Raw genomic sequence first — 27,411 nt, 5'->3', positions numbered from 1 at the left:
GATTAAATAAAACCTCAATCTATAATATATGTGTTTTTCTTACCCTTTGGTTTTAAAATTTATTTATTGATTGATTGATTGATTGCTTTTTTGAGACAGGGTTTCTCTGTGTAGCCCCGGCTGTTCTGGAACTACCTCTGTAAACCAGGCTGGCCTCGAACTCACAGAGATTCATCTGCCTCTGCCTCTCAAGTACTGGGATTAAAAGATATGTGTCACCACTGGCCAGCTTAATTTTTTTTTTTAATTCGTAAGTGTTTAGCTGCATGTATGTATATGCACCATGTGTGTGCCTGGTGCCCATGGATGCCAGAAGAGGGACTCAGATCCCCTGAAACTGGAGTTATAGACAGTTGTGAGTCATCATGTGGATGCTGGGAATCAAACCCAGGTCCTCTGTGCACAGAAGGAAGTGCTCGCTACCCAAGCCATCACTCCAGCCCCTCACGTGTGCTTCGTACAGATAACAGGATGAGCAACGAGCTTGGCCATCTCCACACGTGCACTCTATGGCAAAGGTAAGCAACTAAAACCAGCATTTCTGTCTGCTGAGTGGGACTGAAACTCAAGGCAAATGAAGCAGTCTAAGGAGAAATGAACAGACGCGCCAGTTAGTGACACATTAACAGGGTGCTGTCTCCCTACAGTCACACTGCCAGTGAATGTCACAGTTCAGTGCCATCGAAAGTAAACAAAGACACAAGGTTTCTTTTCTATCCAAATTCATAGGCTCTATGCAATCTATCCACAGACCAGGGGTTTGCAGCCAGTGAGGCAGAGCACTGACCCTGAAGTCGAGTTCCACGCAATGATATTTTATTTTATTTATGTGTGTGGGCATATTCTGGTGTTCACAGAGGACAGAAGAGGGCATCAGATCCCCTGGAGCTGGAGTCCATGCAGCTGTAAATCACCTGGCAGCAGCCCGAGGAGCTGAACAGGAGTGATCCGAACTCTGATGCCATCTCTCCTGCCCACGGGTTTTTTTTTGGAGCAGCCGCCTCAACTCTCTGAATTATTAAACAAATTCTTCCTCATTCCTTCATTCCTTCCCTGTGTTAATGGCTTCACGACGCTTTAATTTACCTCTCTTAGCTTCAAAGACCCTTCGCTCATCAGATGCTCAATCTCTTTCCACTTACTTCCTACCGAAGTCACTGGCTTCAGGTTGACCTGAATGCTGGCCTTGAGGTTGCCTATCACTGGGGCTCCTGTCCAGTCTCTCTTTCATGCTCCTACTCCCTCCCACGTCACTGCTGCCTTCCACTACCCCTCTGCCTTAAGACTGAACCTCCTGCCTGCTTCTGAGCCTTTCTGTCTCCAAGGCCATTCTACTTTCCCATAAATGCCTTCAGCACATCAAGTCTATCACCTAACGTCTGATTTACAGTAAGAATGAAAGGAAGGACTGAAAATAAACACAGACAATACCGTGTGAAGGTGGGGCTGTGGCTATAGTAATTCCTCACATACTCTAAGAGACAGTGTTAGACTAATTATAGCTCAGAGGTCCACTCAAACACTGTGTGGGGCCAACACCTGTCGCTTCAGAGTGTGATATCCTGACCTGGAAAGTTCTAGGAGACAAAACAACCTTAACTCTGAAGCAATTCTCACAAACCTTAGAACAAAGCTCCCCCTTGCAAGAACTCCTTAAATGCCCCAGTTCATGAAAAGACACCTCACTGTTTCCACCTGATGCAGTCAGGGAGGGGAGAAGACTCCATACTCTGAGAAGCTACTTGTATGGGGACCCTCTTGATCACATGGTCACCTGAGCCCTGATTGTGTCTGCCCATGTCACCCCATGCTCCCACTATCTGTCTCAAGCCCCAAACACCAGCTGGGACCTAAAACATCTTTTTTAATGAAATATTCCTTTATACCTGGCAAAGATGCATCACTGTGATTGGCTTACTAAAGAGCTGAATGGCCAATAGCTGCACAAGAAGAGCTTAGTCAGGACTTTTGGGGACAGAGAGGACTTGGGAGGGAAGAGAGCAGGGTCACCAGTGTGACACAGAAAAAGCAAGACACGCAGAAGGAGAGGTAAAAGCTACAAGCCACTATATCTATTAATCTATAGATTAATAGGAATAGATTAATTTAAGTTATAAGAGCTAGTTAGAAACAAGCCTAAGGTAAGGCCAAGCTTTCGTAATTAATAAGAAGTCTCCGTGTTGTTATTTGAGAGCTGACTGGCAGGCAGAGAAAGACTCTTTACAATCTTTGGCATAAATGGGAGCAGAGGGGGAAGTCACTCTGATGAAGTGAGGACCACCCGAGGGCCCAAACATACCACATAATGAAACGAAGTGGAAGAAAAATGTAATCCTCCTAAGATGTCAGCTAAATGTCTCATCTTTTGCCTAATTCAAATAAATCACCTGCAGGTACTTCAAATTCATGTCAAGATCTTACAGACAGCAGCCTTCACGCCTGATTACTGAATCCAGGCTGGGCACCATACTCTCACATGAGTGCCTTCTCGTCCCCTAACAGCAAGGTCCCGGGCTTGCTAACTGCTCGACAACAGGAGTAGTGCTAGCTAAGCTAGTGTTCTGCACGACAGAGCTTAGCCATGTGAGCCTGAAAGACAAAGACCCGAGTTTGGACTATGAGCCACGTGACCATGGGCAAACTTCTTCCCGCTGTCTGTTTCCCATGTGTAAAACAAGGTCAGACCACCTAGGCTCACAGGGGAAACCTCTGAGATCCAGCCCGGCTGCATGTGCACTGGTTTCACCTGAGGAAGGCAGGCCCTGCCTCTGCTTTGATGTCAGCCTTAGGACGTCAGGGAACTGCAGAAGGAGGATCCCACTCTCTCTAGTCGTCAGTCTAGGCACAGGCATGGCAACCGCCACCAGACAACGACAAAGAGAAACCAAACCAGGAGGTTTCTGGAAAAGGTCTGCAAACTTCAAATGACACTCTTACTTGTTTGAAACGGGGTCTCGCTGTGTAGGTCTGGCAGGCCTGGAACTCACTAAGCAGACCAGGCTGGCCCAAAACCTGCTTCAATTCTCCTGTCTCTGCTTCCAAGCACTGGACTGCAGGGATGCCCCCCTGCCCAGCTAAAATGACACTCTTAAGATGGCACAGGGGCATGTTGTTAGATGGTGTTGAGCTTAACTGGACAGCTGCAACTGTGAAGGGCTTCTTTAGGTTTCTACCAAAACAGCGATATTATAGCATAGCCCCTCTCACGACATCCCAACAGAGTATGGCATAAGGGATGGAGGGGCCCTTCTGAGGTCCTCCTGTCCCAGGTTTTCTCCCACCCTTGGCTCCCTCTGATGACTCTGGACTAATCCATTATGAGGAAAGTCCGCAGAGAGGCTTCCGTGACAAGGCATGGAGCCTGAGACCCAGAAGACACCTGGCCAGGCCAACAGTCCAGCTCCAACCCCTAAGCCACAGCTGTCCTAGCCCCTGAGAGCCCTACTCACAGCACCTAGAGACGCATGTTTACTGACTAAAGCATGTTTACTGATTGCTAAGTGTTCACTTACCTGGGGCAAGAGGTAATGGATAAGTCCCCTTGGTTATACAAATCAGGTGAATGTTTTCTGAATTTTTTCTTTTTCTTTTTTTCTTTTTTCTTTTTTTGTTTCAAGACGGGGTTTCTCTGTGTAACTTTGGAGCCTGTCCTGGCACTCAGTCCGTAGACCAGGCTGGCCTCGAACTCACAGAGATCTGCCTGTTGCCTGTCTCTGCCTCCCAAGTGCTGGAATTAAAGGTGTGCGCCACCACAGCCTGGCTTGAATATTTTTCACAATTATCCACAAAAAGATTTAAAAATTTGAGACAGGGCTTCCTGTAGCCCAGGCTGGCCTCCAAGCTGTTATGTAGCTGAGGATGACCTTGAACTTCTGATCTTCCTGTGACTACCACCTGGGCTTACAGGTGTGAACGACATCCTAGCAGCAAATACACTATAGTCACCACTGGGACACTTAACTCAGAACTGAAATAAAAGCTTCTAAAAACAAATAAATAAATATAAAGTAGCTGTTACCAGAGCATATTCTGATACTTTCCATTTGTTTTATTGAAAAATAAATACTGAATGTGCTCCACTAAGTTGACCTCATGACCCTCCAGCCTGAAAACCATCCTATCTATGACACCCAAAACTACTGCTAATACAATAACCACATCAAAGCAGACTAAAGTAAGAGAGAAAGCAGGGCCTCCACAAACCCTGCACCATGTAAAATGTCATTCCCTAGTGTGTCACCTGGACAAAGGACCCCCTCTCCCCACACCCATGACAGAAACGGCTGCACAAGCTCATACCTACAGCATCGCTGATTTCCAAGGCCGCCAACAATTGCTTTGAGACTTTAATCACTGTCTCCATATTTCCAAAAAGTCCCTCGAAATCAATGTTGGGTACCTGAGCAAGAGAAAGAAAGCGTCAAGATGCAGGAGATGAAAGGAATGAAACCTCATTCACACCAGGCTTGTTACTCCGTGGTCCTCTGGTCCTCCTCTTCACCCACTCCCGCTGGGTTGTCTCTGCTGTCATCCTTTGTCCCTAGGGTGTAGTCCATTCCCCCCCCCGGGGGGTCACATGTTAAAGGCAGGAGGTGGATCTTTCAGCAGGAAAGGACTACCTGGAGGAAGTCAGGTCATTGAGGAGAGAGCTGAGGCCCCGCCCCTTCTCACTCTGCTTCCTGGGGGCCAGAAGGGAGCAATTTGGTTCTATTGCATAATTTCTGCATAATGACTTGCTGCTTCGCCACAGGCTCAGAAGCGACAGTGCCAAGCAACCACAAGCTAAACCCTGAAACTGTGTGCCCCAGTAAGTCTGTCCTTTAGGCTGAATCTTTATTCCTTCGCCACTGAGCCACTCAGTCTGCAACCTTGGCACTGCAGTAGATGACACAGCCTCGCTCCAATCCCAGCATTTCAGGCCTAAGGGTCACGCCGTCACGTGGCCTCCCATCTCCCACCTGTGCCTGCTGCAGGGGCACCATGACCCGCTCAATGCACATCTCCAGATCCCGGATGTAGTCTTTTTCTGTCTGTACGAGTTCAGCCACCACCTTGGCTCTCTTCTCCAGCATCCTCTGCTCCGGCTTTTCAGGGGACACAGACCCGGAGGGGGCCGCCAGGGATGAAGACTGAGAAGAGAGGAGCGTCATGTCTGGAAGGGAAAGGAGGACCCATTAGTAGCTTTATAAAAAGAGGACCCTCCAGCACTGGGAACCAGGAAGCAGCATTCCTGGAGAGTCAGCTCTCTCAGGACTGGGGACCACCAGGAGGAGATCGGATCAAACATTCAGTGTAAACACGGATGGGGCGCTCAGCAAGCCATCTCTGCAGGGACTCCTCCCAAAGCAGGATCCTTTGCTTTCTTCCCCAAAGAAGCTCAGTCACTCTCAGAGGACAATTCACTATCTCCTGGCTCTTAATGAAGTTGAAAGGACTGCCAGCCTTATTCAGAACTAATTTTATTTAATCAAATATAAAACCCGTTCATAACGTCTGTAGCAAAAATACCAAGCCGGGAAATGAGGACATCAAATACTGCCCACTAAGAATATTAATTTGGGGGTGGGTGGTGAGATGGCTCAGCTGGTAAACTCACTCGCTGCCACCTGGAGGACCTGAGTTCATTCCCTGGGACCCACATAGTACAAGGGAGAGACCTGACTCCCTCAGGTTGTCCTCAGACCTCTACATGCTTGCTGCTATGGTACATGTATGCACACACAAAGCAGATTAATAGGTGTGATAAAATGTTTTAAACATTATGAAAAATTAGAGGCAAAAAGCTAATAAAAAAGAATATTATGAGGAACACATAGCAATGCCAACTGGACAGAGACTGGAATCCCCTCCCTGAGGAGAGAGGAACTGACTGGGGGTTTCCATCAGCATACTGTTAGGTGTGGAAACGATCCCTAGCCAATTTGTCATCAAGACTCACGGTGGTGGTTATTTCACACTCGTCCTAAAAACAGGTATAAAATGCTATAGGCATTAAGTTCCTTAATCAAATTTCATTTTTAAAAATCCTGCCAGGTGTGTTGACACTGCAGAGACAATGGCTGCGGATCTCTGGGAGTTTAAAGCCTGCCTGTCTAGTCTGCAAGTTCCAGTCCACACAGGGCTATCCACAGGGAGATCTTTTCTGATGTAGAGAAATAATCCTCGTCGTTACCCCTTCAATCCCTGTTATTTGGACGCATGGGATGAGGCTCGTGAAAAAATGAGGAAGCATTTGTTCATTTAAACAAATTGAAATAAAATAAACAACTGGAGAAAGGTAACGGTGAGGTAATCTCCTGCCACATTTCCTTTAAAGTCCAGGACTTACTTAAAACCTACAAATTCGCTAAGTAAATACAGTATAAAGTCGGAGCAGAATTCAAAGCAACAAAATTAGTATTCACACTACAGTTTTTTCAGCAGATTGGATTCTTCAAAACTCTCTTCTGCTGCCCCTAATCCTAAAGCCTTAGGAATGTCAGTGTTTACAGACGGGGGCAGGAGGCGTCTTGCTTGCAAAGCAGGGAGGTCCTGAACGAGGGGGAGGGGGCCAGGCGATGCTAACAAAGGAAGGGAGCCAGGGAAGGGCAGCCCGCCCAACCAGGCACTTCAGTATCAAAATTAGTCAGCACACCAACACACTATAATCCATTGAATCAAGCAAGAACTGAAAGCCCACAGCCCTGATGCATATGAGGGGGAAGAGGAGAAAGCTCTCCCTTGACAAATGTCAAATTTTAAGAACCAGAAAGATGACAGAGACAGACAGACAGACAGACAGAAAGAAAGAGACCAGAAAGAAGTCAAGAAAGAAAGAAAGCATTTTTTTTCAGATGAGGGTAGTACAGGCCTCTAACCCCAGCTTCTACATAGAGAATTCCAATCCAGCAGGGCTACAGAGTGAGACCCTGTTTCAAAAACAAACAAACAAACAAACAAAAAACAAAACAAAAAAAAGCAAACCAGTAGATAATGCTGGCCATGACAGTGAGGTTGAGATGATCAGGGCATTTGCACCGTTTTAAATTAACTATTAAATATTACATGTTAATTACAAAAATGAAAATTAAAGAAATGACTACACAGTGGAGAAAGCACAACCTGGCCTTCAAAGTCAAGGTCACCAGGAAGGAGCAAACAAATGTCACATGCTTCTAAATATGCCTGGAAACACCATACACCCTTTTTTGTAGTATTCTAGTCACAAATGTTGGTTTTGAAATGAGTCTTGGGGAAACAACAAACAAAATTGAAGCTTTATAGTCTTCAAAATGTCATTGTCATGGAAAAAAGTTGGAGAACAGTTCTCAAACATAACTGACTGGGCCATTCTGTGCTGGCTCCAAACACACTGTCAGGGCATCTGCCGGGGCTGGAGAGCAGCTTCAGATTACAGACATGACCCCGCCAATGTAAAATTCCCTGCAGTTTAGTCACATAAGAAACACCCATACTCACTAGGCTGGTAGTTCACCTGTGCCAGGCCCCGAGTTTTCTCCCATGCACAACAAAGCACACAGAAGCCAACTAGGGGGAATACACATACAGACCACTGAGAGGGAGAGAAAAGCAGGGGGAAGGAGGGAAGGAAAGAAAGACAGACAGACATGGTATCTTGGCAATTTCCTATAAATTGAACGTTATCCAAAATACAGTTTTAAACAACAGTTTCTTGAACTTTCTTTTAGGCACAACGAGTGGCAACATTTCAAGCATGATAGTGCTAACGTATCATACGGAAATCAGTTATACCATATAGAAACCTTTTTAATGGAATTATTTGTTTTAAGTTCCCCCTACAGCCACACTTGGTGGTACTTGTCTAGAATGCCACTTTGGAGACAGAAGGATCCTGAGTTTAAGGCCATCCATAGCTAAATTAGACTAAGTCACATGAGACCCTATTTTTTTTTTTTTAAAAAAAAAGCAACAACAAAAGCCAGTGATTTCAACTTGATTGGTTTTTGGTTTTTGTTTTGTTTTACTTTTTGAGACAAAGTTTCTTTGTGTAGCCCTGGCTGTCCTGGAACTAGCTCTATAGACCAGAGATCAGCCTGCCTCTGCCTCCCAATGCTGGGATTAGGGACATGCACCACTACCACCACCACCACCTGACTTCAAAGTGATTGGTCTTATTCTCAAATATTTTAGCTCTTGCTTGTGGCAAACTGACAAGAGAAACTCATTAATACAGGACTATAAAGCTCCAAAAAAAAAAAAAGGAAACATTTACTAATTCCAACCACATGCGAGCAAATTTACAAATTGTACCCCGAACTCACTTACTCTGCCAAAGCTATAAAGTATGCCACAGCTCTTATTCCTACTTAACAGATTAAACCTGAAGATTTAGGAGGCTGACCAGCTTGTCAAAGGTTCTATGGCAAACAGCAGCTCTGGAGGAACAGCCTCAAAAGATTAAGTTCAAATCCTGAGCATTGAGTCTGGTGCTGCTGGACTCTCGAGTGGAGAAGGCCAGGCTGCTTCTTGTCTTTCAAACGTTTCCGGGAGATGGCCTTCTAGGAATCAAAGATCTATTCGTGGCAATGCCTGGACAGACAAAGCCCCAGGCAAGCTCTTACTCAACCAGATTGCCAAGAGATTAGGATTTTATTTATATTAAAAGTGAGAAAAATGTATCCTGACTTTTTTTTTTCAAGCTTCAATAATGGTTATGACACATTTTTCTTCAAATTTCCAGGATACATTTTATTTTGTTTTGTTTGGTAGACAGACTCTTGGCTAATCCAAACAAAACAAGAACAAAAAACCCCAAACCTGTTACTTAATAAGATAAAAGAAAGGCCCTCTGTGGGGTACTGTTTGCAAGTCTGCAGTTTCATGGGTACCACTCCTGAGAATCTCATTCAGCAAATCTAAAGGGAACCCAGGAATCTCCATTTTAACAACTTTTCGGGTGTTTCTGAACGTTCCATTGACTGCTCTCTAGACAAAAATGTCTGGTCTGAAATCAGTCCAAATGTACTGATTCCTTTAACCCACATATCTGCAAAAATAATAAAAAGGTTTGATATATCGTTTTGTGGGGTTGGAAGTGTTACCTGGTGGGTAGAGCTCAGGCCTAGGGCGCTGGGGGTTCAGAAGTTGATTCTCAATACCACAAAACAAACAAAAATTCTAGTACTTGGAAAACTGCAGTGAGCTGCAGCGGTGACAGGCTTTGGAGCTTACCCTGGGAGCCAGCCCTACAAAAGTTCACCTCTGGGCAAATTCCTCATCTGTAAAATGAGAAGAACACCTGTTTTGCTGAGTCCTTGGGGGAATTAAACACGATAACTCAACAAAAGGTAGTCTTTTTCCCACGGTGGGTGAAACACTGCCCTCAGCAGCAGACAAGAGTGGGGTCCATAAGTTGGAAAAAACGCGCTGTGCATTGGTTCAAAAAACCCTACTTTCCTAAAAGAACAAATCTGGAGACGAGCAGTCGCACCTAGGAAACCGAGGCATCAGCTTACCAACAAGTAACCAGTGCGGACCAGAGGCCCTTTCTTCTTCCAGGTGTGAAGGACCTGGGACTTACTGCACGAATTTAGCGATTTAAAGCAAAACAAAACAAAGTATTTGTAGGGTTCGGAACCGTTGTCGCTTCGCTTTCTGTCGCCCTCCGGCCCCCACTACCAAACCAAGGTCAGTTCTCGGCAGGTCAGCGAGTTACCCAGATCATTTCCACCAGTGGGTGGACCCATAGCTTCGTTGGATGCAAAGCCAGGCCCGGTTTCCTCGGAAGAGGTCGGCTGCGTGCCGGAGGGAAGCCCAGCGCCTCCGCCCCAGTCCCACGCCATGGTCTTTGCGCCGGCGGTTCCCACCATACCTGCAGCCCTGAGGACCCGCGCGCCGGTGTGCAAGAATCAGCCCAGGAACCGACCCTTCCCAGCGCCCAGAAAGCGCCTCGGCCCTCCCTCGGCCCGCCAAGTAGGGTCGGCCCATCCCCCGGCTTCACGAATTTCCCTCTGAATCACCCAAAGCATGCAGGCACCGCCGGGGCTGGTGGTAAAGGATGGAGCCGGACTCCTTCCCTGCTGGACCAAGCACCAGCGCCTGCGTGCAACCCTTTCCTTGCCGGTTGCTTTTGCTCTTAGTCCTAAACCCCTTGAAATCCCACCTTTGGACACTATTAGCTCTTGTCTTTTTAGCCACGTGCTAAACTTTGTCTGGGGAGGCTGTCCCTTTCCTGGAGTGAAGTGGGCAACATTGTCTGCCAGGGCAATGCCCTCTTTTTGCTCTGGTCTTCCCAAGGAGACCAAGCCCTACTGTAGGTTCTACCCTCAGAAGACAGAGATCTCTCTCACATGTGCAGGTTGGGGTAGTCAGCATCCAGAACTAGGAATGATTGGCACCTGGATTCCCTACACAGATTGCAAGCATTTACACTTCAAAGGAATCTAGGGAGAAGGAAACTTCAATGCGTCATTCTGTAACAAATGAAGAGAAAGAAATAGGGGGATAAACGAAAGGAAAACTTGCAAACATTCATTTCTAAATACACACTATGTATAAAACGTGGGCGTACAGAGAACATTCTGGAAGGGGAACACACTAATTTCATCATTGAGTTAGTCTTAGGGAAGCTAAGATTAATAGAGATTGGAATCCAATCAGTACTTTGAAATTCTGTTGAGTGTTGAGAATGGAGCCCAGGGCCTTGCACACTGGCTAAGCACTCCACCACCGAGTTACACTCTGTACAGGTAAAACTGTAAGCAGTCTGAGAGACCCTAGCTTTGGTGTGGTCCTTCCCACAGCTGAAAACACTCCACTTCTGTTGCTTCCCTGCACCATCAGAAGGTGGGCACACCTTTGAGTTTTTTAATTTATTTAAACAAATATTTATAGGGCACTTAGGCTATGCGGCAAACACTGCTTCAGGCGTCTGCCTCTTTCTAATACCCCCCCCCCATCACCCCAGTTCACTAATGGCAGCGGTAGAGAAACAGCTTACAGGAGATGTGGGTGAGCTGGCTGTCTTGGTTCTACTCCTAATGCTTTTACTGCCAATTGGGACCTAGATGCCACTTTTGGATTTTGGTAGCCATCTGGCGGCTAAAGATGAAGGAGGACAGTTTGAAAGGACAGTTCTATACATCTTTGCAGCCCCGGGTCAGCCATCATAACTGCACAGTGATGCACTTGGTACAAAGGCTGTATTCAAACAACTATTAAACCTACTAAGTAGAAAGCAAATTATAAAGGTATCAGATAAAACCTGGCTCTGACCACACACCATGAGTGCTCAGTGGCATTCCAGAGGGCAGGGCTGAAAGACCAACAAAGACATGGACAGTAGGTAAAACTTCTGAATTTTCTACAGCTCTTACTTATAAAAGACTTTTTGTGTATTTATAGAAATATGTGTAATTGAGCCCAGGACGTCAAACTCTACCTCTGAACTAACCAATCTAATAAAAAGATCTTCTAACTCAAAGGCTCACTTTTAGAAATTTATTCTGTAAATAATTGGGCAAGTGCATAGACATGTGTAGGCAGAGACTTAAACAGGTAGAGAGCACTTGCTGCTCTTGCACAGCTGTGACCCAGGCTCCTTTCCCAGCGCTCACAGGGTACCTGACAACCTTCTGTACCTCCAGTTCCAGAGGGCTCTGATGCCCTCTTCTGGTCTCTGTGGGCACTGCATGCATGTGATGCAGAGACATTCTTTTTTTTTTTTTTAACTAAAAAATAAAGTTTAAAAATAAACTTAGAAATCATCTAAACAGAAACAACCAAATGTTCCTTCAAAGCAGGTTTTGTAAATAAATAATGACATGTCCATAAAAAATAACTATTATAGCCATTAAGATTTATGTAAGGGACTGGAGAGATGGCTCAGAGGTTAAGGGCACTGACTGCTCTTCCAGAGATCTTGAGTTCAACTCCTAGCAACAACATGGTGGCTCACAACCATCTAAACAGGATCTGATGACCTCTTCTGGCAGGCAGGTATATATGTAGAGCACTCATATACATAAAATATAAATAAAAATTTTAAAAAAGATTTATGTGAACCTGTAAATCCCAACACTCTGTAGGCAGAGGGTGGAGAATCAGAAGTTCATGGTCATCCTCAGCTACACAGTAAATTTGAAGCTAGCCTTGGATACATGAGGCTTTATTTCAAAAGAAAAGAGGGTGGGGATATAGGGTGTAGGTACCTATGTACTAACCTGCAATGATATTAATGTGTGCTGTTGCTGAAAACAATCAATATACAAAGAGTTTATGAAAGAACTGTGGCTTTGTTTAAAAGGGAAAGTTTTTGTTTTTTGTTGTTGTTATCGATTCTTATTTATCTGTGTCTCTGTTGGTCTGCAGGTACACGAAGTGCATGCAAGCATACAGAGACCAGAAAAGGGTGTCAGAACCTTGAAAACAGGGTTACACATGGCTGTAAACCACACAGTGTGGAAATCAGGAACAAGACAAGGTTGTCCACTCTCTCCATACCTATTCACTATAGTTCTTGAGGTCCTAGCTAGAGCAATAAGACACAAAAGGAGATCAAGGAGATACAAATTGAAAAAGAAGTCAAACTCTCACTGTTTGCTGATAACATGATAGTTTACATAAGCGATCCCAAAAATTCAAACAAGGAACTTCTGCAACTCATAAACACTTTCAGTAATGTAGGAGGATACAAAATTAACTCAAAAAAAAAATCAGTAGCCCTCCTGTACACGGATGATAAAAAGGCTGGGGAAGAAATCAGAGAATCAACACCCTTCACAATAGCCACAAATAGCATAAAATATCTCGGAGTAACTCTAACCAAACACGTGGAAGACTTGTATGACAAGAACTTTAAATCTTTGAAGAAAGAAATTAAAGAAGACACCAGAAAGTGGAAAGATCTCCCATGCTCTTGGGTAGGTAGAATTAACATAGTAAAAATGGCAATCTTACCAAAAGCAATCTACAGATTCAACTCAATGCCCATCAAAATTCCAGCAAAATTCTTCAAAGACCTCAAAAGAATGGCATTCATCTTCATATGGAAAAGCAAAATACCCAGAATAGCCAAAACAATCCTGTACAATAAAAGAACTTCTGAAGGCATCACAATCCCTGACTTCGAACTCTACTACAAAGCTACAGTACTGAAAACAGCCTGGTATTGGCATAAAAACAGACAGGAGGACCAATGGAACCAAATAGAAGATCCAGATATCAATCCACACATTTTCGAACACTTGATTTTTGACAAAGAAGCAAAAAATATCAAATGATAAAAAGAAAGCATATTTAACAAGTGGTGCTGGCATAACTGTATATCAACATGTAGAAGAACGAAAATAGAACCATATCTATCACCATGCACAAAATTCAAGACCAAATGGATCAAAGACCTCAACATAAAGCCAGTCACACTGAACCTTATAGAAGAGAAAGTGGGAAATACACTTGAATGCATTGGCACTGGAGACCACATCCTAAATATAACCCCAGCAGCACAGACACTGAGAGAAACAATAAATGGGACCTCCTGAAACTGAAAAGCTTCTGTAAAGCAAAGGACATCGTCAACAAGACAAAACGACAGCCTACAGAATGGGAAAAGATCTTCACCAACCCCGCATCAGACAGAGGGCTGATCTCTAAAATATACAAAGAACTCAAGAAATTAGTCACCAAAAGAACACATAATCCAATTTAAAAAATGGAGAACAGACCTAAACAGAGAACTCTCAACAGAGGACTCTAAAATGGCTGAAAGACACTTAAGAAAATGTTCAACATCCTTAGTCATCAGGGAAATGCAAATCAAAACAACTCTGAGATTCCATCTTACACCTGTAAGAATGGCCAAGATCAGAAACACTGATGGCAACTTATGCTGGAGAGGTTGTGGGGGAAAGGGAACACTTCTGTATTGCTGGTGGGAATGCAAGCTGATACAAACCCTTTGGATGTCAGTGTGGTGATTTCTCAGAAAATTAGTAAACAACCTTCCTCAAGACCCAGTAATACCACTTTTAGGTATATATCCAAAGGATGATCAATCGTGCCACAAGGACATGTGCTCAACTATGTTCATAGCAGCTTTGTTTGTCATAGCCAGAACCTGGAAACAACTTAAATGCCGCTCAACCAAAGAATGGATAAGGAAAATGTGGTACATTTATTTACACAATGGAGTACTACACAGCAGAAAAAAATAATGACATCTTGAAATTTGCAGGAAAATGGATGGAGCTAGAAAACATTATTTTGAGTGAGGTAACCCAGACACAGAAAGACAATTATCACAAGTGCTCACTCATAGATGGTTTTTAAACATAAAGCAAAAAAATCAGCCTACAAACCACAATCCCAGAGAACTTAGACAACAATGAGGACACTAAGAGAGATTTTCATAGATTTAATCTACATGGGAAGTAGAAAGTAGAAAAAGACAAGATCTCCTGAGTAAATTGGGAGCATGGGGACCTGGGGGAGGGCTAAAGGGGGAGCAGAAAGGCAGGGAGGGAAGCAGAGAAAGATGTAGAGTTCAATAAAAATCAATTTAAAAAAAGATAATACAGATTAGTTCCAGCCTCCAAAAAAAAAAAAAAAAGAAAAGAAAACCCTACACAATGTGGCTGCTGGGAACCAAATCGGAGTTGTTTGTGCTCTTAACCATTGAGCCATCAACCAGTTCCTAGGAAAAGGAACCTTAAATGTACATATTTGGAAAATGTTGAAGGTGTAGAAGTTGCTGACTTTTTGATGTATGTGTAATATTAATATCTTACACACACAAGCATACAGTAAAGTGGGAAAAGGGTATTTGCTGTCCCACAAGAGTATTCATCTTTTAATGACTTTGTAAGTCTATCTCAAACTCTTCCCTTAAGAGCCTGAGGTCTCTTTCCTGACCTAATAATCTCTTCAAACTGATGACAAAGCAGGCAATAAAACACTGCTGAAATGACACCTTGTAAGAGTGAAAGACAGCAGGGAAGCCATGGCAGCCACCAAGGTGGCTTCCTTAACTTCTGTCTAGACGCAGTTATAGATGTAGTGAGTCTGCTTAAGCCCCCAGAAGAAGCGGTCGGTCAGTCTCCGAATCCGCTCAGCCTCGCCCCCGCCGGGAGGAATCATAAATCCTGGTTTTCCCTATTCCCATGCCACTGCCCCCCCCACTCCGCCCACCCACCCAGCCCCCATTCTTTCCCTCTAGCACCCACTTCACTTCTGTTTGGAGGCAGTGTGTCCTTTCTTATTGAAACTCTCAAGCTGGGCTCATTGCTTTCTTCAGGGACTATGGGAAACATTTTAGATTGCTGAACTTCAGTGCTGAATCCATTTCATCTCAGGACCCTAAATCCCAACAGCCTCAGGATAAACTTTCCCCATGACCTTTACTCAGGAATTGCCTGCTTTGGCCTTTATCTGGGAGGAATTCCTGCTGGGCCAGATTCTTAGAACTAGTTAGAAGCCACTCCCCTCTCCCCACTTTGTTCTCCAGGCCCCTTCTCCAGGTTCCAAACCAGAATCCAACACCCAATCCTTAAGTCTGCAATTCATTACACCAAAGAATGCAAGGGGCCACTGAGACCCCATTTCTGAATCTGCACCAGATAAACACAAATCCTGGCAAAGGGCTTCACTGGCGGCTTCAGACCGAGTTGCTGCTTTTTAGTCTTGAGGTAGAAGTGAAATAATAAGGCAAAGATAGACAATTAATTTGCAATATATTATTACTGCTTAATAAGAGGATTTTGAAGGGGTGGAGAGATGGCTCCATCAAGAGGAAGGGCACACATTGCTCTTCAGAGAACTCAAATTCAGTTCTCAGTACTCATTTCTGGTGGGTCACAGCTCCTTAAGACCCTAGTTCCAAGGGATCAGGCACACTCTTTTGACCGAATATGCTCAGAAGCACAAACCCACACACATATGCATATAAAAGTCCAGCAGTGATGGTACACTCCTTTAATCCCAGCACTTGGCAGGCAGATCTCAGTGGTTCAAGGTCAGCTTGGTCTACAGAGTGAGTTCCAGGAGACAGCTAGGGCTACATAGAGAAACTTTGTTTTGAAACACACACACACACACACACACACACACACACACACACACAGAGAGAGAGAGAGAGAGAGAGAGAGAGAGAGAGAGAGAGGGGTAATTTTTTAAAAGAGAATTTTGTGTCAGTCAATAAAATTTTTCTTTCCTTAATTTTGCTTTTGTTTGTTCTTTGTTTTGTTTGACCAAATCTCATGTAGCCTAGGCTGGTCTTGAATTTACTAAAGTGCTGAGACTGGCTTTGAACCCCTTATCCCCTTGCTGTCACCTCCCAAGTGCTGGGATTACAGGCCTGTGGTGCTATGCCCAGCTAAACAAAACCTCTCATGAAAAGTCTTGCTAGGCGCCCACACTGGCCTGGAACTCGTGGCATTCTTCCTGCTCCAGGCTCAGAAGACTGAGATTACCGGCATGCGCCACTGTCTTCAAGCTTCGCTGGGGTCATGCCTGGTTACTGGCTATTTTCTGTACTACTTGGTGAGCCCATACTTCCTTCAGTTTATACTAAGTGACTTACTTTCTATTCTTCCCACTTGCTCTCATAAGTACATAGCTTGTGAAATAGTCTATCCCATGGTAGGGCTATCCAGGTGAGGGAGCTGAGAGCCGCTAGCATGTCACGTCTGCAAGCAGGAAACAGAGAAGATGGATGTATTTTATACTATAGCATGGTCTTGAGACGATGGGAGCAAGGGATGGAAAGTTATGGCTCAGAAGTGATGTGTGTAAGCCAGCTCAGGGCTCAGAGAGTAAACGCATCTGTGACACAAGCCTGAAACCTGAGTTTGGTCCCCAGGTGCCATAAAGAGATGGCAAGAGAGAACCAAAAAGCTGTTCTCTGACCTCCACATGTCACCCCAACAATAAATTAAAAATTTATAAAGATTATTAACCTTTAGGAAGGAGTGATATATTTGAGTGTTGAGTTGACAAGGGGTGGGGCTGTGATGGTTATTAGGGTTAATCATTAGTTTGACGGCATATACTGTGTTGGGAGACTAGGCCTCTGGGCATCTTAATTATAGTCATTTCTGTGGGGAGACCCATCTTAACTGTGGGCGGACCATTCCCTGAGCTGGGAATTCTACAGTAGGGCATGGAGAAAGTGAGCTGAGCGCTAGAACGCATGCATCGCCCTCCTCTTCTGAACAAGGACACAATGCAATGCCATGCGACCGTCTACTTCTAATGCTCCAGATGCCTTGATTTCCCTGTGCCGACAGCTCTGTACCTTGAACTGTGACCTAAAATAACTTCCCTTCCTGAATTGGTTTTCTCAGCTTATTTTATTCCAGGAACAGGAAAAGAAGCTCAACACTCCCTGTAACAAACACCATGCCGCAGCTGTTCTGTGCCCTCTCTGCCTACTGCCAAAGATGGGTCTCTCCAGCCACATCCTTTCTGGCCCCTCTGTTGTGTGCACGGTTTCTGCCCCTCTGTTTGAAGCCCACTCTGACTTCCCAGTGCTTCCCTCTCTTCTAAGTTTGCTTGTGCAGAAAGGATCCAGGTCTTCTGGCTTCCACTCTGGTAGCGTATCAAAAGTGCTGGTCTGGGCAGTAAGACCACAATCCCCTCCTGGTCTAGGCGTGTCTGACTGCCTTGGACGTTTGTCAGTTTTTCTGTGTGCTCTCCTCACTCAAAAACTAAGTAGTTTGAATTTAAGCACTTTTCAAACTTTTCAAAAATGTTGTCCACATTTTATTCAGTATGTGTATATATACATTTATTAAATGTCCTTATATATGTATGTATGTATATTCACAAATGCGTAAAATATCATAAAACATGATTTTTGATGATACTAGATTTTTCTTTTTTCTTTATTTTGTTTTTTCAAGACAGGGTTTCTCTGACTATACTGGAACTCACTCTGTAGACCAGGCTGGCCTCAAACTCAGAAATTCACCTGCCTCTGCCTCCTGAGTATTGGGATTAAAGTCATGTACCACCATTGCCTGGCTGATACACTTTAAAAATTTACCATTAAATTAACTTTTATTTTAACCAGATGTAGTAGTTCACAGCTGTAACCACACATTCGGGGTTGAGGGGAGGAGGCTAAGGCAGGAAGTGTGCTTGGAGTTTAATGTGAGTCTGGACCATACATTGAATTCTAGGGCCAACCCAGCTTGAGAGTCTGAGAGAGTCAGTCTCAAAACAACAATAAAGAAAGATTGAAAGCAGGGCTGGAAAGTTGGCTTAGTGGTTAAGGGCTCTTGTTTCTGCAGAGAAGCCAGGCTTGACTCCTGGCACCCACGTGGAGGCTTATCACTTCCTCACACACCAGACATGAATTTGGTGCACAGGTGCACATGAAGGCAAAGAACACTCATACACACAAAATAATAAAAGCAAATCTAAAAAAAGTTTAAGCCGAGTGTAATGGTGTAAACCTTTAATCTCTCAGGAGGCAGAGACAGGTGGATCTCTGTGAGCTTGAGGCCAGCCTGGTCTACAGAGTGAGTTCCAGGACAATTAGAACTGTTATACAAAGAAACCCAAAACCAAAGCAAAGAAAAAGAACTGCTCATCTCCAGATCCTAAAACCCACTTTGTTTCGGCACAAGCAACAGGGAATTCCTGCCATAACCACTTACATTCTTAGCAAGTGTAGAACCTTAACGACAACTGGTGGCTTCTGTCATGCTCATCTGGTGGCTTCTATCATGCTCAACTTCCTACTGATAACTAATTAACAACTGCAGACATGGTATTAAAATGATAATTATATGTAGGCATTACAAAACAATCAAAAGCAGCAGAAACTGAAGAGGACATGACTCAAAACAAGACAATGCAATTAGGCCACATCTGTATTTACCCATTTTCCCCAAGGCAATTTCTAGCCTCTTGGCAGTAAGGAAATAAAGTAGAAGAAGAGAGTCAACAAGTAGACAGCAAGTAGTCAGCCTGGACTGAGAAGGCAGAGTTCAAGTTGCAGGCCAGGAAAGGGTTAGGTATAAGGGAGGAAGTCCTGCAGGGGAGCCACCGAGAAGAGCACATCTTTGGAGAAATCCTCTCAGGTCCTTCAACAGACTACACATTTCAGATGCCAATGAAGCCACAAGCAAACAGCAAGTGGAGGTGAAGAAGCTTGAGACAGTCAGCAACTGAGGGGGCTGGAAAACACCTAAATCAGAGCCCACTGAGGAGGCTCGCTCACTCACTCGGCACCTCCAGGTCACAGAAACCTGACACTTCAGGAGGGAAGGGCCTCCAGGTCTGTGGACCACACCCTAGGGCCAAGGTCCAAAACTATTAACAGACTTATCCCAACCGCCCCAAGACAGAGTACTTGGGAAGGATCTGGTGAGGTCAGTGAAAGGAGGGAGGAAAGAAAGCTGGGGAAAGGCTTGGCTTCTGGCTTGGGGAGAGGCTGTCTGCAGCCACAGGTTACTGTTTCTTGGATGGATGGGTGGATGGATGGATGGATGGATGGATGAATGAATGTAACAGGGGAAAGGGAGAAAAAGAAGGGATGTTTCCCCATTAAAGTTGAAGTATTAACAAATGTCCAAAAGGAACAGTAACTATAAATCTGTGCTGCAGAGAACCTTGGAGTTGACAGTTTGGTGGGTCAATTTGTAAAGAAATTTCAGGTAGAGAAAACACACACACACACACACACAAATGGTAGGTACAAGCACTTACTTATATATTTATTCCAAACACATGAGTAATATCTTTTTAAAAACTTTTTTAAATGCGTGTGTGTGCTTTTCTTGCGTGTATATGTGTGGACCCTGTGCGTGCCTGGTGTCCACAAAAGCCAGAAGTGGGTGTCGGATCTCTGGAGATAGAGTTACAGAAGGCTGTGAGCCACCATATGAGTGCTGGGAACTAAACCTGAGCCCTCTGCAGGGACAACAAAGAGCCCTAACTAAGCACTGAGCCAGCCCCATGGCTAAAACCTTGACTTAGTCAATAGGGAATCTAAAGCTCAGAGAGGTTAAATAATTTGCCTAAAATGACACAGTTGGTAGATACTGGAGCTGAGATTTGAACCCAAGGCACACCCACTCGAACACTTGCTTTCTTCCACAGTGCTTGCTGTTGCTAGGTAACTCGCAGTAAAGGTCATGACTGGTACACAGAGACAGCTACCAGTACAGCAGGAAGCTTAAAGATTTCTGGTGGGAATGAGATTTTACGACTGTCAGAGGGGGCATAAGGAGCATAAGAACGAATGCCCACAGCTCCCTGAGGACCCCATGGTCTAGAGCAAATACAGAGAGTTGTGAAAACGCAAATGATAAGGTGGACCGGAGCTGGTTTCAGAGAGATCACAGGGCACATTACAACACACCAAACAGAATAAATACCTTGATGACAGTTAGGAGGCTTCCAACAATAAGGAACCACAGGTAGGAAGCAAAGTTCACCCAGGAAGAGATGTGGGGGAGGGAAGAGGAGCCATATCCAAACCCACACAAAGATCACAGTCAGACTTCTCTGAGCCCAAAGGAATTGTAGTGTCACCCGATCCCAATCATTTCAGAGAGAAAAATGAATCCCCAGGAAGACAAAAGGAAAGATTAGTTGCTAAATTCCTCAGTCTCCCAGCCGAAGCCAGGGTTGATCTCGTTTTCATCTCCGTGAGTGCAGGTACATGGAGCCAGCTTTGTCCAAACAGTGGCTTGGAAATTTTGAGTTATGGGATAAAACGTTGACATGTTACAATGGGGGTTTATCTCTTTGGTCTTTGATGGCTACAAACCTAAGCAGGCATCCATTCTGTGGAAGCCCTAAAGGAAGAAGATCCCTCCTGGAGAGAGGGTGTGCGGGGTGGGGGTGTTGTCTTCCAGATCATTTGTTCTCTCCAGTTCCAACCCTTATCCTCTAGTCATAACCTAGACCCACATCCCCCATGACTGGCCAGAACAACACAGGCTGTTTCACCTGGGGAGAACACAAAATATAAACAAGATCTTCAGAACACTGACGACACAAACCAGAAAGAGTCCCTGTGAGCAGACTCCTGACTTACCCACTCTGAGGGAAGACCACTGAGGGAAGGCTGTGTGTGTGTGTGTGTGTGTGTGTGTGTGTGTGTATGTGTGTATGTGTGTATGTGTATGAAAGAGAGAGAAGGAGAAAGGGAGAGAGGGAAGAGAGGAGGGTGGGGGAGACAGAAATGGTTTACACCTAACAGAACAGGTGCAAAGTGCTGCAAACAGTCCTGGACTCCACAGGAGCTCTAGGGCTCACTGCACCGGTTAGAGAAAAAGAGCAGCCTACAAGGAGACTAACTCTTCCATTAAAGTCTAAGGAAGTTTGGGAACTGAGAGAAGTATGTCACAGTAACACTTGTGCTGTCCCCACAAGTGTAAGTGTAAAGATGGAAAGAGGATTGCAGCTGGGAGTAACTCACAACCAAGAGTGAAGGACAGCTTCCGTGAGAGGCCACAGCACATCACTTGTGACACTATTCGTACCTTTGCTCAGCAAAATACCCCGCAAAGAACATGTCTCCAAACCAAGCGTCTCACGCAAAGACACTAGATAAGAATTTAGAGGGCCAGGGTTCCAAACACACACAGCACATCTCATGATGATGCTGCCATCCATGTCGCCTGTTCTTAGGCCGCATTTTAACTGCTAGAGGTCTGGCTGCATTCCTACCTTGGGAGTTCTTCCGTCTCTGCACGAACTCTGAGCGTCTCAGGGTGCTGGGAGCCGTGCGGCGCAAGTGGCTGTTCCTTCTCCAGATGTCTGAACCAGCCAACCTTCCCGCCTCCTCTAAGTGCCAGGTGCTTTCTAATGCAGGGCCCCCAGGAACCCCAAAGTGGGGTTCTCCTTGCTCTCCCCCAGGCTGCTGCTGCACACCGTCAGAGATGGCTCCTTGGCCGCCCGATGCCCTCATTCCCAGTCTGTCACTGTCATGATATGGCAAATCCTGACCTGGGTGCAGAGAATCCACTTGTCTATAATCATGAGGCTCAGGGTTTGGAGGGAAGGTATCAGAGCTTTTATTTTCTGTATCAAAATTAGCTAGATCCCTGGGATTAGTCTTTGCCCTGGGGTAGGTTGCGCTGCTTTGGCAAACCTTCCCGTTGTCTTCACAGTATCTAACAAATTCTTCACCTTCCCTGATCCCATTCCAGTCTGGAGGCTCCACAGACTCCCCGTTAGTATAAGGCCCAGGAACATGACGTGAAGTGCGGTGATCTCCACAGTCTGAGCTAACCCAGTACCAGTTGTGAGGTTGATGTAAGTTCCTCAGAGAGTCACCCAAGTCCCTGTAGCCGTTCCTATGCTTGGCTTTTTGTGTGTCCTCAGGATTATAAGCCAGATCCTTACACTCTACACAGCCATTCACCGTCCGGCATTCTTCAGCTTCCAGGATCCCAGGCAGGCTTCCCAGAAGTAAACGCTCCTCTGTCCCAGGCCTGACATGTACACGGTCTATGTCTTCTCTATTCTTGTAACCAGCATAGTTCTCTGGGAAGAGACCACCCCTTCCTCTTCCATTTGTTTCTGCAGAGTCGAGATAGTTTGGTTCACTCTGCTCAAAATCCCAGTATCCACAATCTCTTTTTCTGTAGGGCCGGTTCCGCCCCCTGGCCCGGCACGTAGAGTCCAAGTCATTTTCTGCTCGGAGCCCGCCTGGCTCAGCAAGGCTCCTTTTCCGGACGCTCCTGCAGTCCTCATACTCCCAGCTGGAGCCCCAAGGCCCTCTCGGCTCCGCTCCTCTTTCCTTCCCAATCTCAGGAGCTTCACTCATGTTCAATATGATCACGGGTTTTACTTCTCTGTGCCATGGGGTTGGGCTGTCCGGCGACAGGTGTGGTGTAGCCTAAGGCTGTATCTGTCCTCCTTAAAATGTCTCCCAGAGCTCTGGAGTCTTCCTGTTGCTGTGGCCGGAGTGCGGGAAGATGTGGAGTCATTTCAACTTTAGGATCCAATCAGTGAGCTACTCTATCTTCTCCTCAGAGGCCAGGAGATAATTAGTAACTAGAATCCCTGTGATTGGTGTTGGCAGCCTTGGTGGTGTTTCCCTGAGCTGGTCAGACTGGCTGGGCTGCTTTGTGCAGTGAAGGTACAGGCATTCTGATGCCCTCAAGGTCTTAAGGAAAAAGGAGGCTATGTGGAGGAGCAAGAGCACCCTTTCCAAGGCCAGGCCAGGGTCTCCGGTCAGCCTGCAGCCTCCCTTTCAGGACGCCAGGAGGCTGTGGGGATGAAGGCAAATACTAGCATGGGAGCAGCCAGTTTTCTAAGCCGGAACCTCTGAAGCTCTTCTCCCTGCCCTGAGTGCTTTGCTCCCGTGAGACCAGTGACCAGGCAGAGCACATTCACCCCCACCCCAGCCTCTCACCGCCTCCCTGCCCCCCGCCGCCACTCAAGCTCCAGCTGCCTGCACACCAGCCACCCCACTGAAGGAAGACTAGGTATTCCCGTACTCTCTGTGGGGCAACCATGGTGTGAAACGTCATGTCCCCTTTTCTTAGATACTCTTCTCAAAAAACACCAAAACCATCCATTTTCTAAAATTATTTCTGTCCAGTTCCTACACTATATTTAAGAACTAGAGAATGCGGCTAGAAATCATAAAGGCTGATGGGAAAGTACCTGTGGGAATTCATCAAGCTTCACATAGAGAGGTAGACAGACAGACAGACAGGCAGACAGATCCACCGATCGATCTTGTACATGAGCATTGAGGAAGAGGAGATAAACAAAGGGATGCTCACACGGGACACCGCAAAAGCCATGTACTGTGAAGTAAAAGGCGCGTGGCAAGGGCTACATAACACAGCTGGCAATGGCGCCAGAGTCAAGCGCTGGGAGAGGATTCACATGAACTTCAATCGGCTCATTCTTCCAGCCGCCTGCTCAGCCGCTAGATGCCCAGGAATAATCACTTTAACTTTTCTCTGAGCCCAGAGTAATATGCCCTGTCCATAATTCAGTGTTTATCCTACAGTTTACAATCTGTATATTGTCTCCAGACCTCAACTGGCCTGGCTATAAGGTGGGCCAGTGGCTTTGGTGGCTTCTCTGAGTCTTTCGGCCCTAACAATCCTTGGTTCTATTTTTCCCTCACAACTTCTTAGATGGGTTCTTGGAAACAAAGTTTCTTTCTTTGATGGTTTGTGGTTTACTCTTAAGCATCTATCATTGAGCTGTATGTCTAACGTTCTCTTTACCTTTGCTTCAGTTGTTTCTGTTTGAGACAGGCCTCTGCGGGACCCTGGCTGGCCTTGAACTCACAGAGAAGCCTAACTCCACCTCCTGGGATTAAAGGTGTGCACCATCACCCCTGCCTCCTCTCGGTAGCTTTTTTTCTTTTGAGAAAGGGTCCCTAAGTGGCTCAGACTGCTCCTGAACTCACTCTGTAGTCCAGGCAGACTTTGATTTGTGAGCCACCTTCCTCACCCTCTTGAGTAAGCTGGGTTTTCAGGCCTGAGCCACCATGCTTGGATTTTGTCCACTTTGGGGAACCTCTTTAACTTGTCAAAATTTCTGATAAGCCCTGAGATTCAGTCCATGTATTCTGTTCTCATGAATCCTTCAGTCAGCAGCACCCACAGTGACAGTCCCAACCATTCTGGTGTGTGTATGTGTGTACACACGTGCACACGCGCGCACACACACACACACACACACACAGTGTTTGCTGAGCTATGATTGGTGCTAAAAGTCAAGAAAATGTCCTGCTTAATCTTCATTATCCTTCAAAGCAAGAAGGCAACTATTCTTTTTACTACAGATAAAGAAATAATCCAGTTGAGTGTGGTGAGGAATGCATTTAATTCCAGCACTTGGCAGGAAGACTGGGCGTCCAAGGTCATCTTGGCTAAATACCAAGTTCAAAGCCCGTATGGGCTCCCAGAGACTCTGAATATTAGAACAACATCTAGGATCACATAGACTGCTACCTGAACCCTGCTCTGCTTGACTTCACGGCACCAGACAACCTGGACTATTAGAGCCATCTCCTGACACGGACATTCTCCCACATTACCACACTACCACGGTGTAATTCAGAAATAAATGTCCGCAGAGGTAGACATGCACCCACCCCTACACTACCGTCCCCTCATTGCCATTCTTAACTTGCTGACCTCCCCGCATCAGGCATCTCTCTCTCTAGTACACCAACATCCAGAGCCCCTCAGGGGCACCTAAGACTGTTTGTGCTGACTGAATAGTAATTTATAAAGACTGTGATTTGCTCACCAAACAAACAGGCAATGATGTTTGGAAGATAGATTTATGAAAAACTATAGCAAAATCCATAGAGAACTTGACAGACAATGAAGCTGTTATTTATTTCTCTCTGTTTTTGAGACGGGATCTCACGATGCAGATCAGGTTAGTCTGCATCCTAACCTGTAGAAACCAGTAGCGATCCCCCTGCCTCTGCCTCCTGAGTCCTGGGATTAAACTGTGTGCTGTTACTCCTGGCTATTTTCTTTCTTTCTTTTTTCTTAAAGATTTACTTTATTTTTAAAATTCTGTTCATTCATATTAGTGTGTGTGTGTGTGTGTGTGTGTGTGTGTATGCACACATGTGTGTACGTGAGTACCAGTACCCATGGTTTTGAGCCTCCATGTAGATGCTAAGTACAGAACCTGTATCCTCTGCCAGAGCAATCCATGTTCTTGCCAGCTAAGACATCTCTTTAGCCCTGGCTGCTATCTTCTTATGTGTGAAATGAGGAAGTTAACGGTCTCTTCTGATTTCAAATCTAAAATCTGATGATCTTGCTTATTTCTAATCCAACTGAAAGCAAAGCTTAATTTTCTGTGTTCAGGAAGGCAAATGCCTTTAATCCCAGCACTTAGAAGTTTGTGACAGCCTAGTCTACACAGCAAATTCCAGAGCAGCCAGGACTGCATAGTGAGATGAGACTCAGTCTCAAAAACAAAACAGAACAAGACTAACCATCCTGGTTGAGCACTGTGCTTACAAAGCTGTGACAATCCCAGCAAAAGGTACAGGCCTTGGGGGGGATCTGAAACCAGACACCAGCTAGGTTTAAAAAATGGGGAGGGGCAGTGAGCTAGTTCAGCAGGTAAAGAAAGGCATTGCCATCAAACCTGTCACCTGAGTTCAACCCCACACGCTCACTCCTGAAAGTTGTCCTCTGACCTCCACCCTCATGTCAGGGCACACATACATAAATGTAATTTTAAAATCTCAGGAAACGGGGAGGAGGAGGCGGGGGTGCTAGCGCAGACAGTACAGGTGCTTATGACCAAGTCTGACAGCCTGGCTTCCATTTCCCTAACCCACGGGTGGAAAGTGAAAACACCCAACTGCTGCAAGTTGTCCTTGCCCTCTGACCTCTACAAACACACACACACACACACACACACACACACACACACACACACCGGGAAAGGGGAGGGAGGGAGGGAGGAAGGGAGGGAAACTGTTTTGAAAAACAAAGTTCTCTAGCAACTGCCTGTCTTTGATAACGCAGACATGATAAGAAAAGCTCACCTGGTAAGTCAGCCACAGAAGAGATAAAAAGAAACTAAATTACAGGTAAGAAGACACTACTCATAAATGATCAGAGGAAGACACTGTGGAGCTAAGAGCCTATTGCAGAGTACGTGGAGTGAGCTGCTGCCTGTGGTTTGTGCTGGGGTTTAATCAGGGCTTCCCGCTTCCCGCTCTACCACCAAGTGACCTACCCTCCCAGCCCTGTTCGTCACTTTCTATTTCTGAGACAGGGTCTTGCTAAATTACATAGCTGGACTTGAACTCACTCTGTAACAGTTTAGGCAAGCTAGGAGCTCGTGATGCCTGCTTCAGCCTCACCAGCAACCGGGATTACATGTGTCACTGAGCCCAGCAATTCCACTTTTTTCTGTTTGTTCGTTTAAATTCATGCTACTCTTAACACCTTAAAGATACAGTTTACAGAAGGCTGTAAAGAACCAGGGCTTTTCCTGTTCTACTGCGACCTCAGAAGCTTCCAGACTGACGGGGAGAACAGCATACCGGTTTTTTCAAGCAAACCTTACCTGCTCTTCTGCTTCTTGTCCATTTTATGAGACAAGGTCTCAATATGTATTCTTGGCTAGCCTGGAAGTCTATCTAGACTAGGTTAGCCCAGAACTCACAGTTACAGGCATGAATTGGATAACTTTCCCCGTTTGAAGTTCTTTCTTTCCTCGGCTTCTTCCCCATTCCCTCTCCTATGCTGGCTCACACCCTGGGTGTCCCACATTGGAGATCTCTGATGCTAAGTTCTGGATCGGATTCTTCTCTAAGTCCAGTTAGTTAGCACACAGTTAGGATTTAAGAAAGATGGAAGTAAGGAGTGCAGAGACAACCAGGACCTGCCAAACGAGCATAAGGACCTGAGTTCCACCCCTCAGAACACACATAAAAGCTGGGTGCTACAGTGTACGACTCTAGAACCAGTACTGGGGAGA

At 45.5% G+C, this 27,411-nt stretch overlaps 1 protein-coding gene across 5 annotated transcripts in view; it reads right to left on the bottom strand.

Annotated features, from left to right (window-relative positions):
* Dnmbp (dynamin binding protein) overlaps positions 1-27,411 on the bottom strand; it is a 101,705-nt gene that overhangs the window by 23,733 nt on the left and 50,561 nt on the right. For 3 of the 5 annotated variants that reach the window (XM_087907872.1, XM_087907874.1, XM_087907873.1), the window contains 2 exons: positions 4,959-5,152; positions 4,300-4,399 (listed from right to left, as the gene is read on the bottom strand). In XM_087907872.1, the coding sequence (XP_087763998.1) occupies positions 4,300-4,399; positions 4,959-5,152 (294 nt within the window). Of the gene's footprint in view, positions 1-4,299; positions 4,400-4,958; positions 5,153-9,832; positions 9,856-21,642; positions 22,985-27,411 lie in introns of those variants that run through there. The other 2 variants (XM_087907875.1, XM_087907876.1) reach the window with 2 other exon arrangements.

The sequence above is a fragment of the Myodes glareolus genome, chromosome 7 (assembly GCF_982192425.1).
Source record: "Myodes glareolus chromosome 7, mMyoGla1.1, whole genome shotgun sequence".
In the NCBI taxonomy this organism is placed as follows: domain Eukaryota; kingdom Metazoa; phylum Chordata; class Mammalia; order Rodentia; family Cricetidae; genus Myodes; species Myodes glareolus.
The sequence above is the reverse complement of the archived record's forward strand: the minus strand, read 5'-3'. Positions and strand labels throughout refer to the sequence as shown.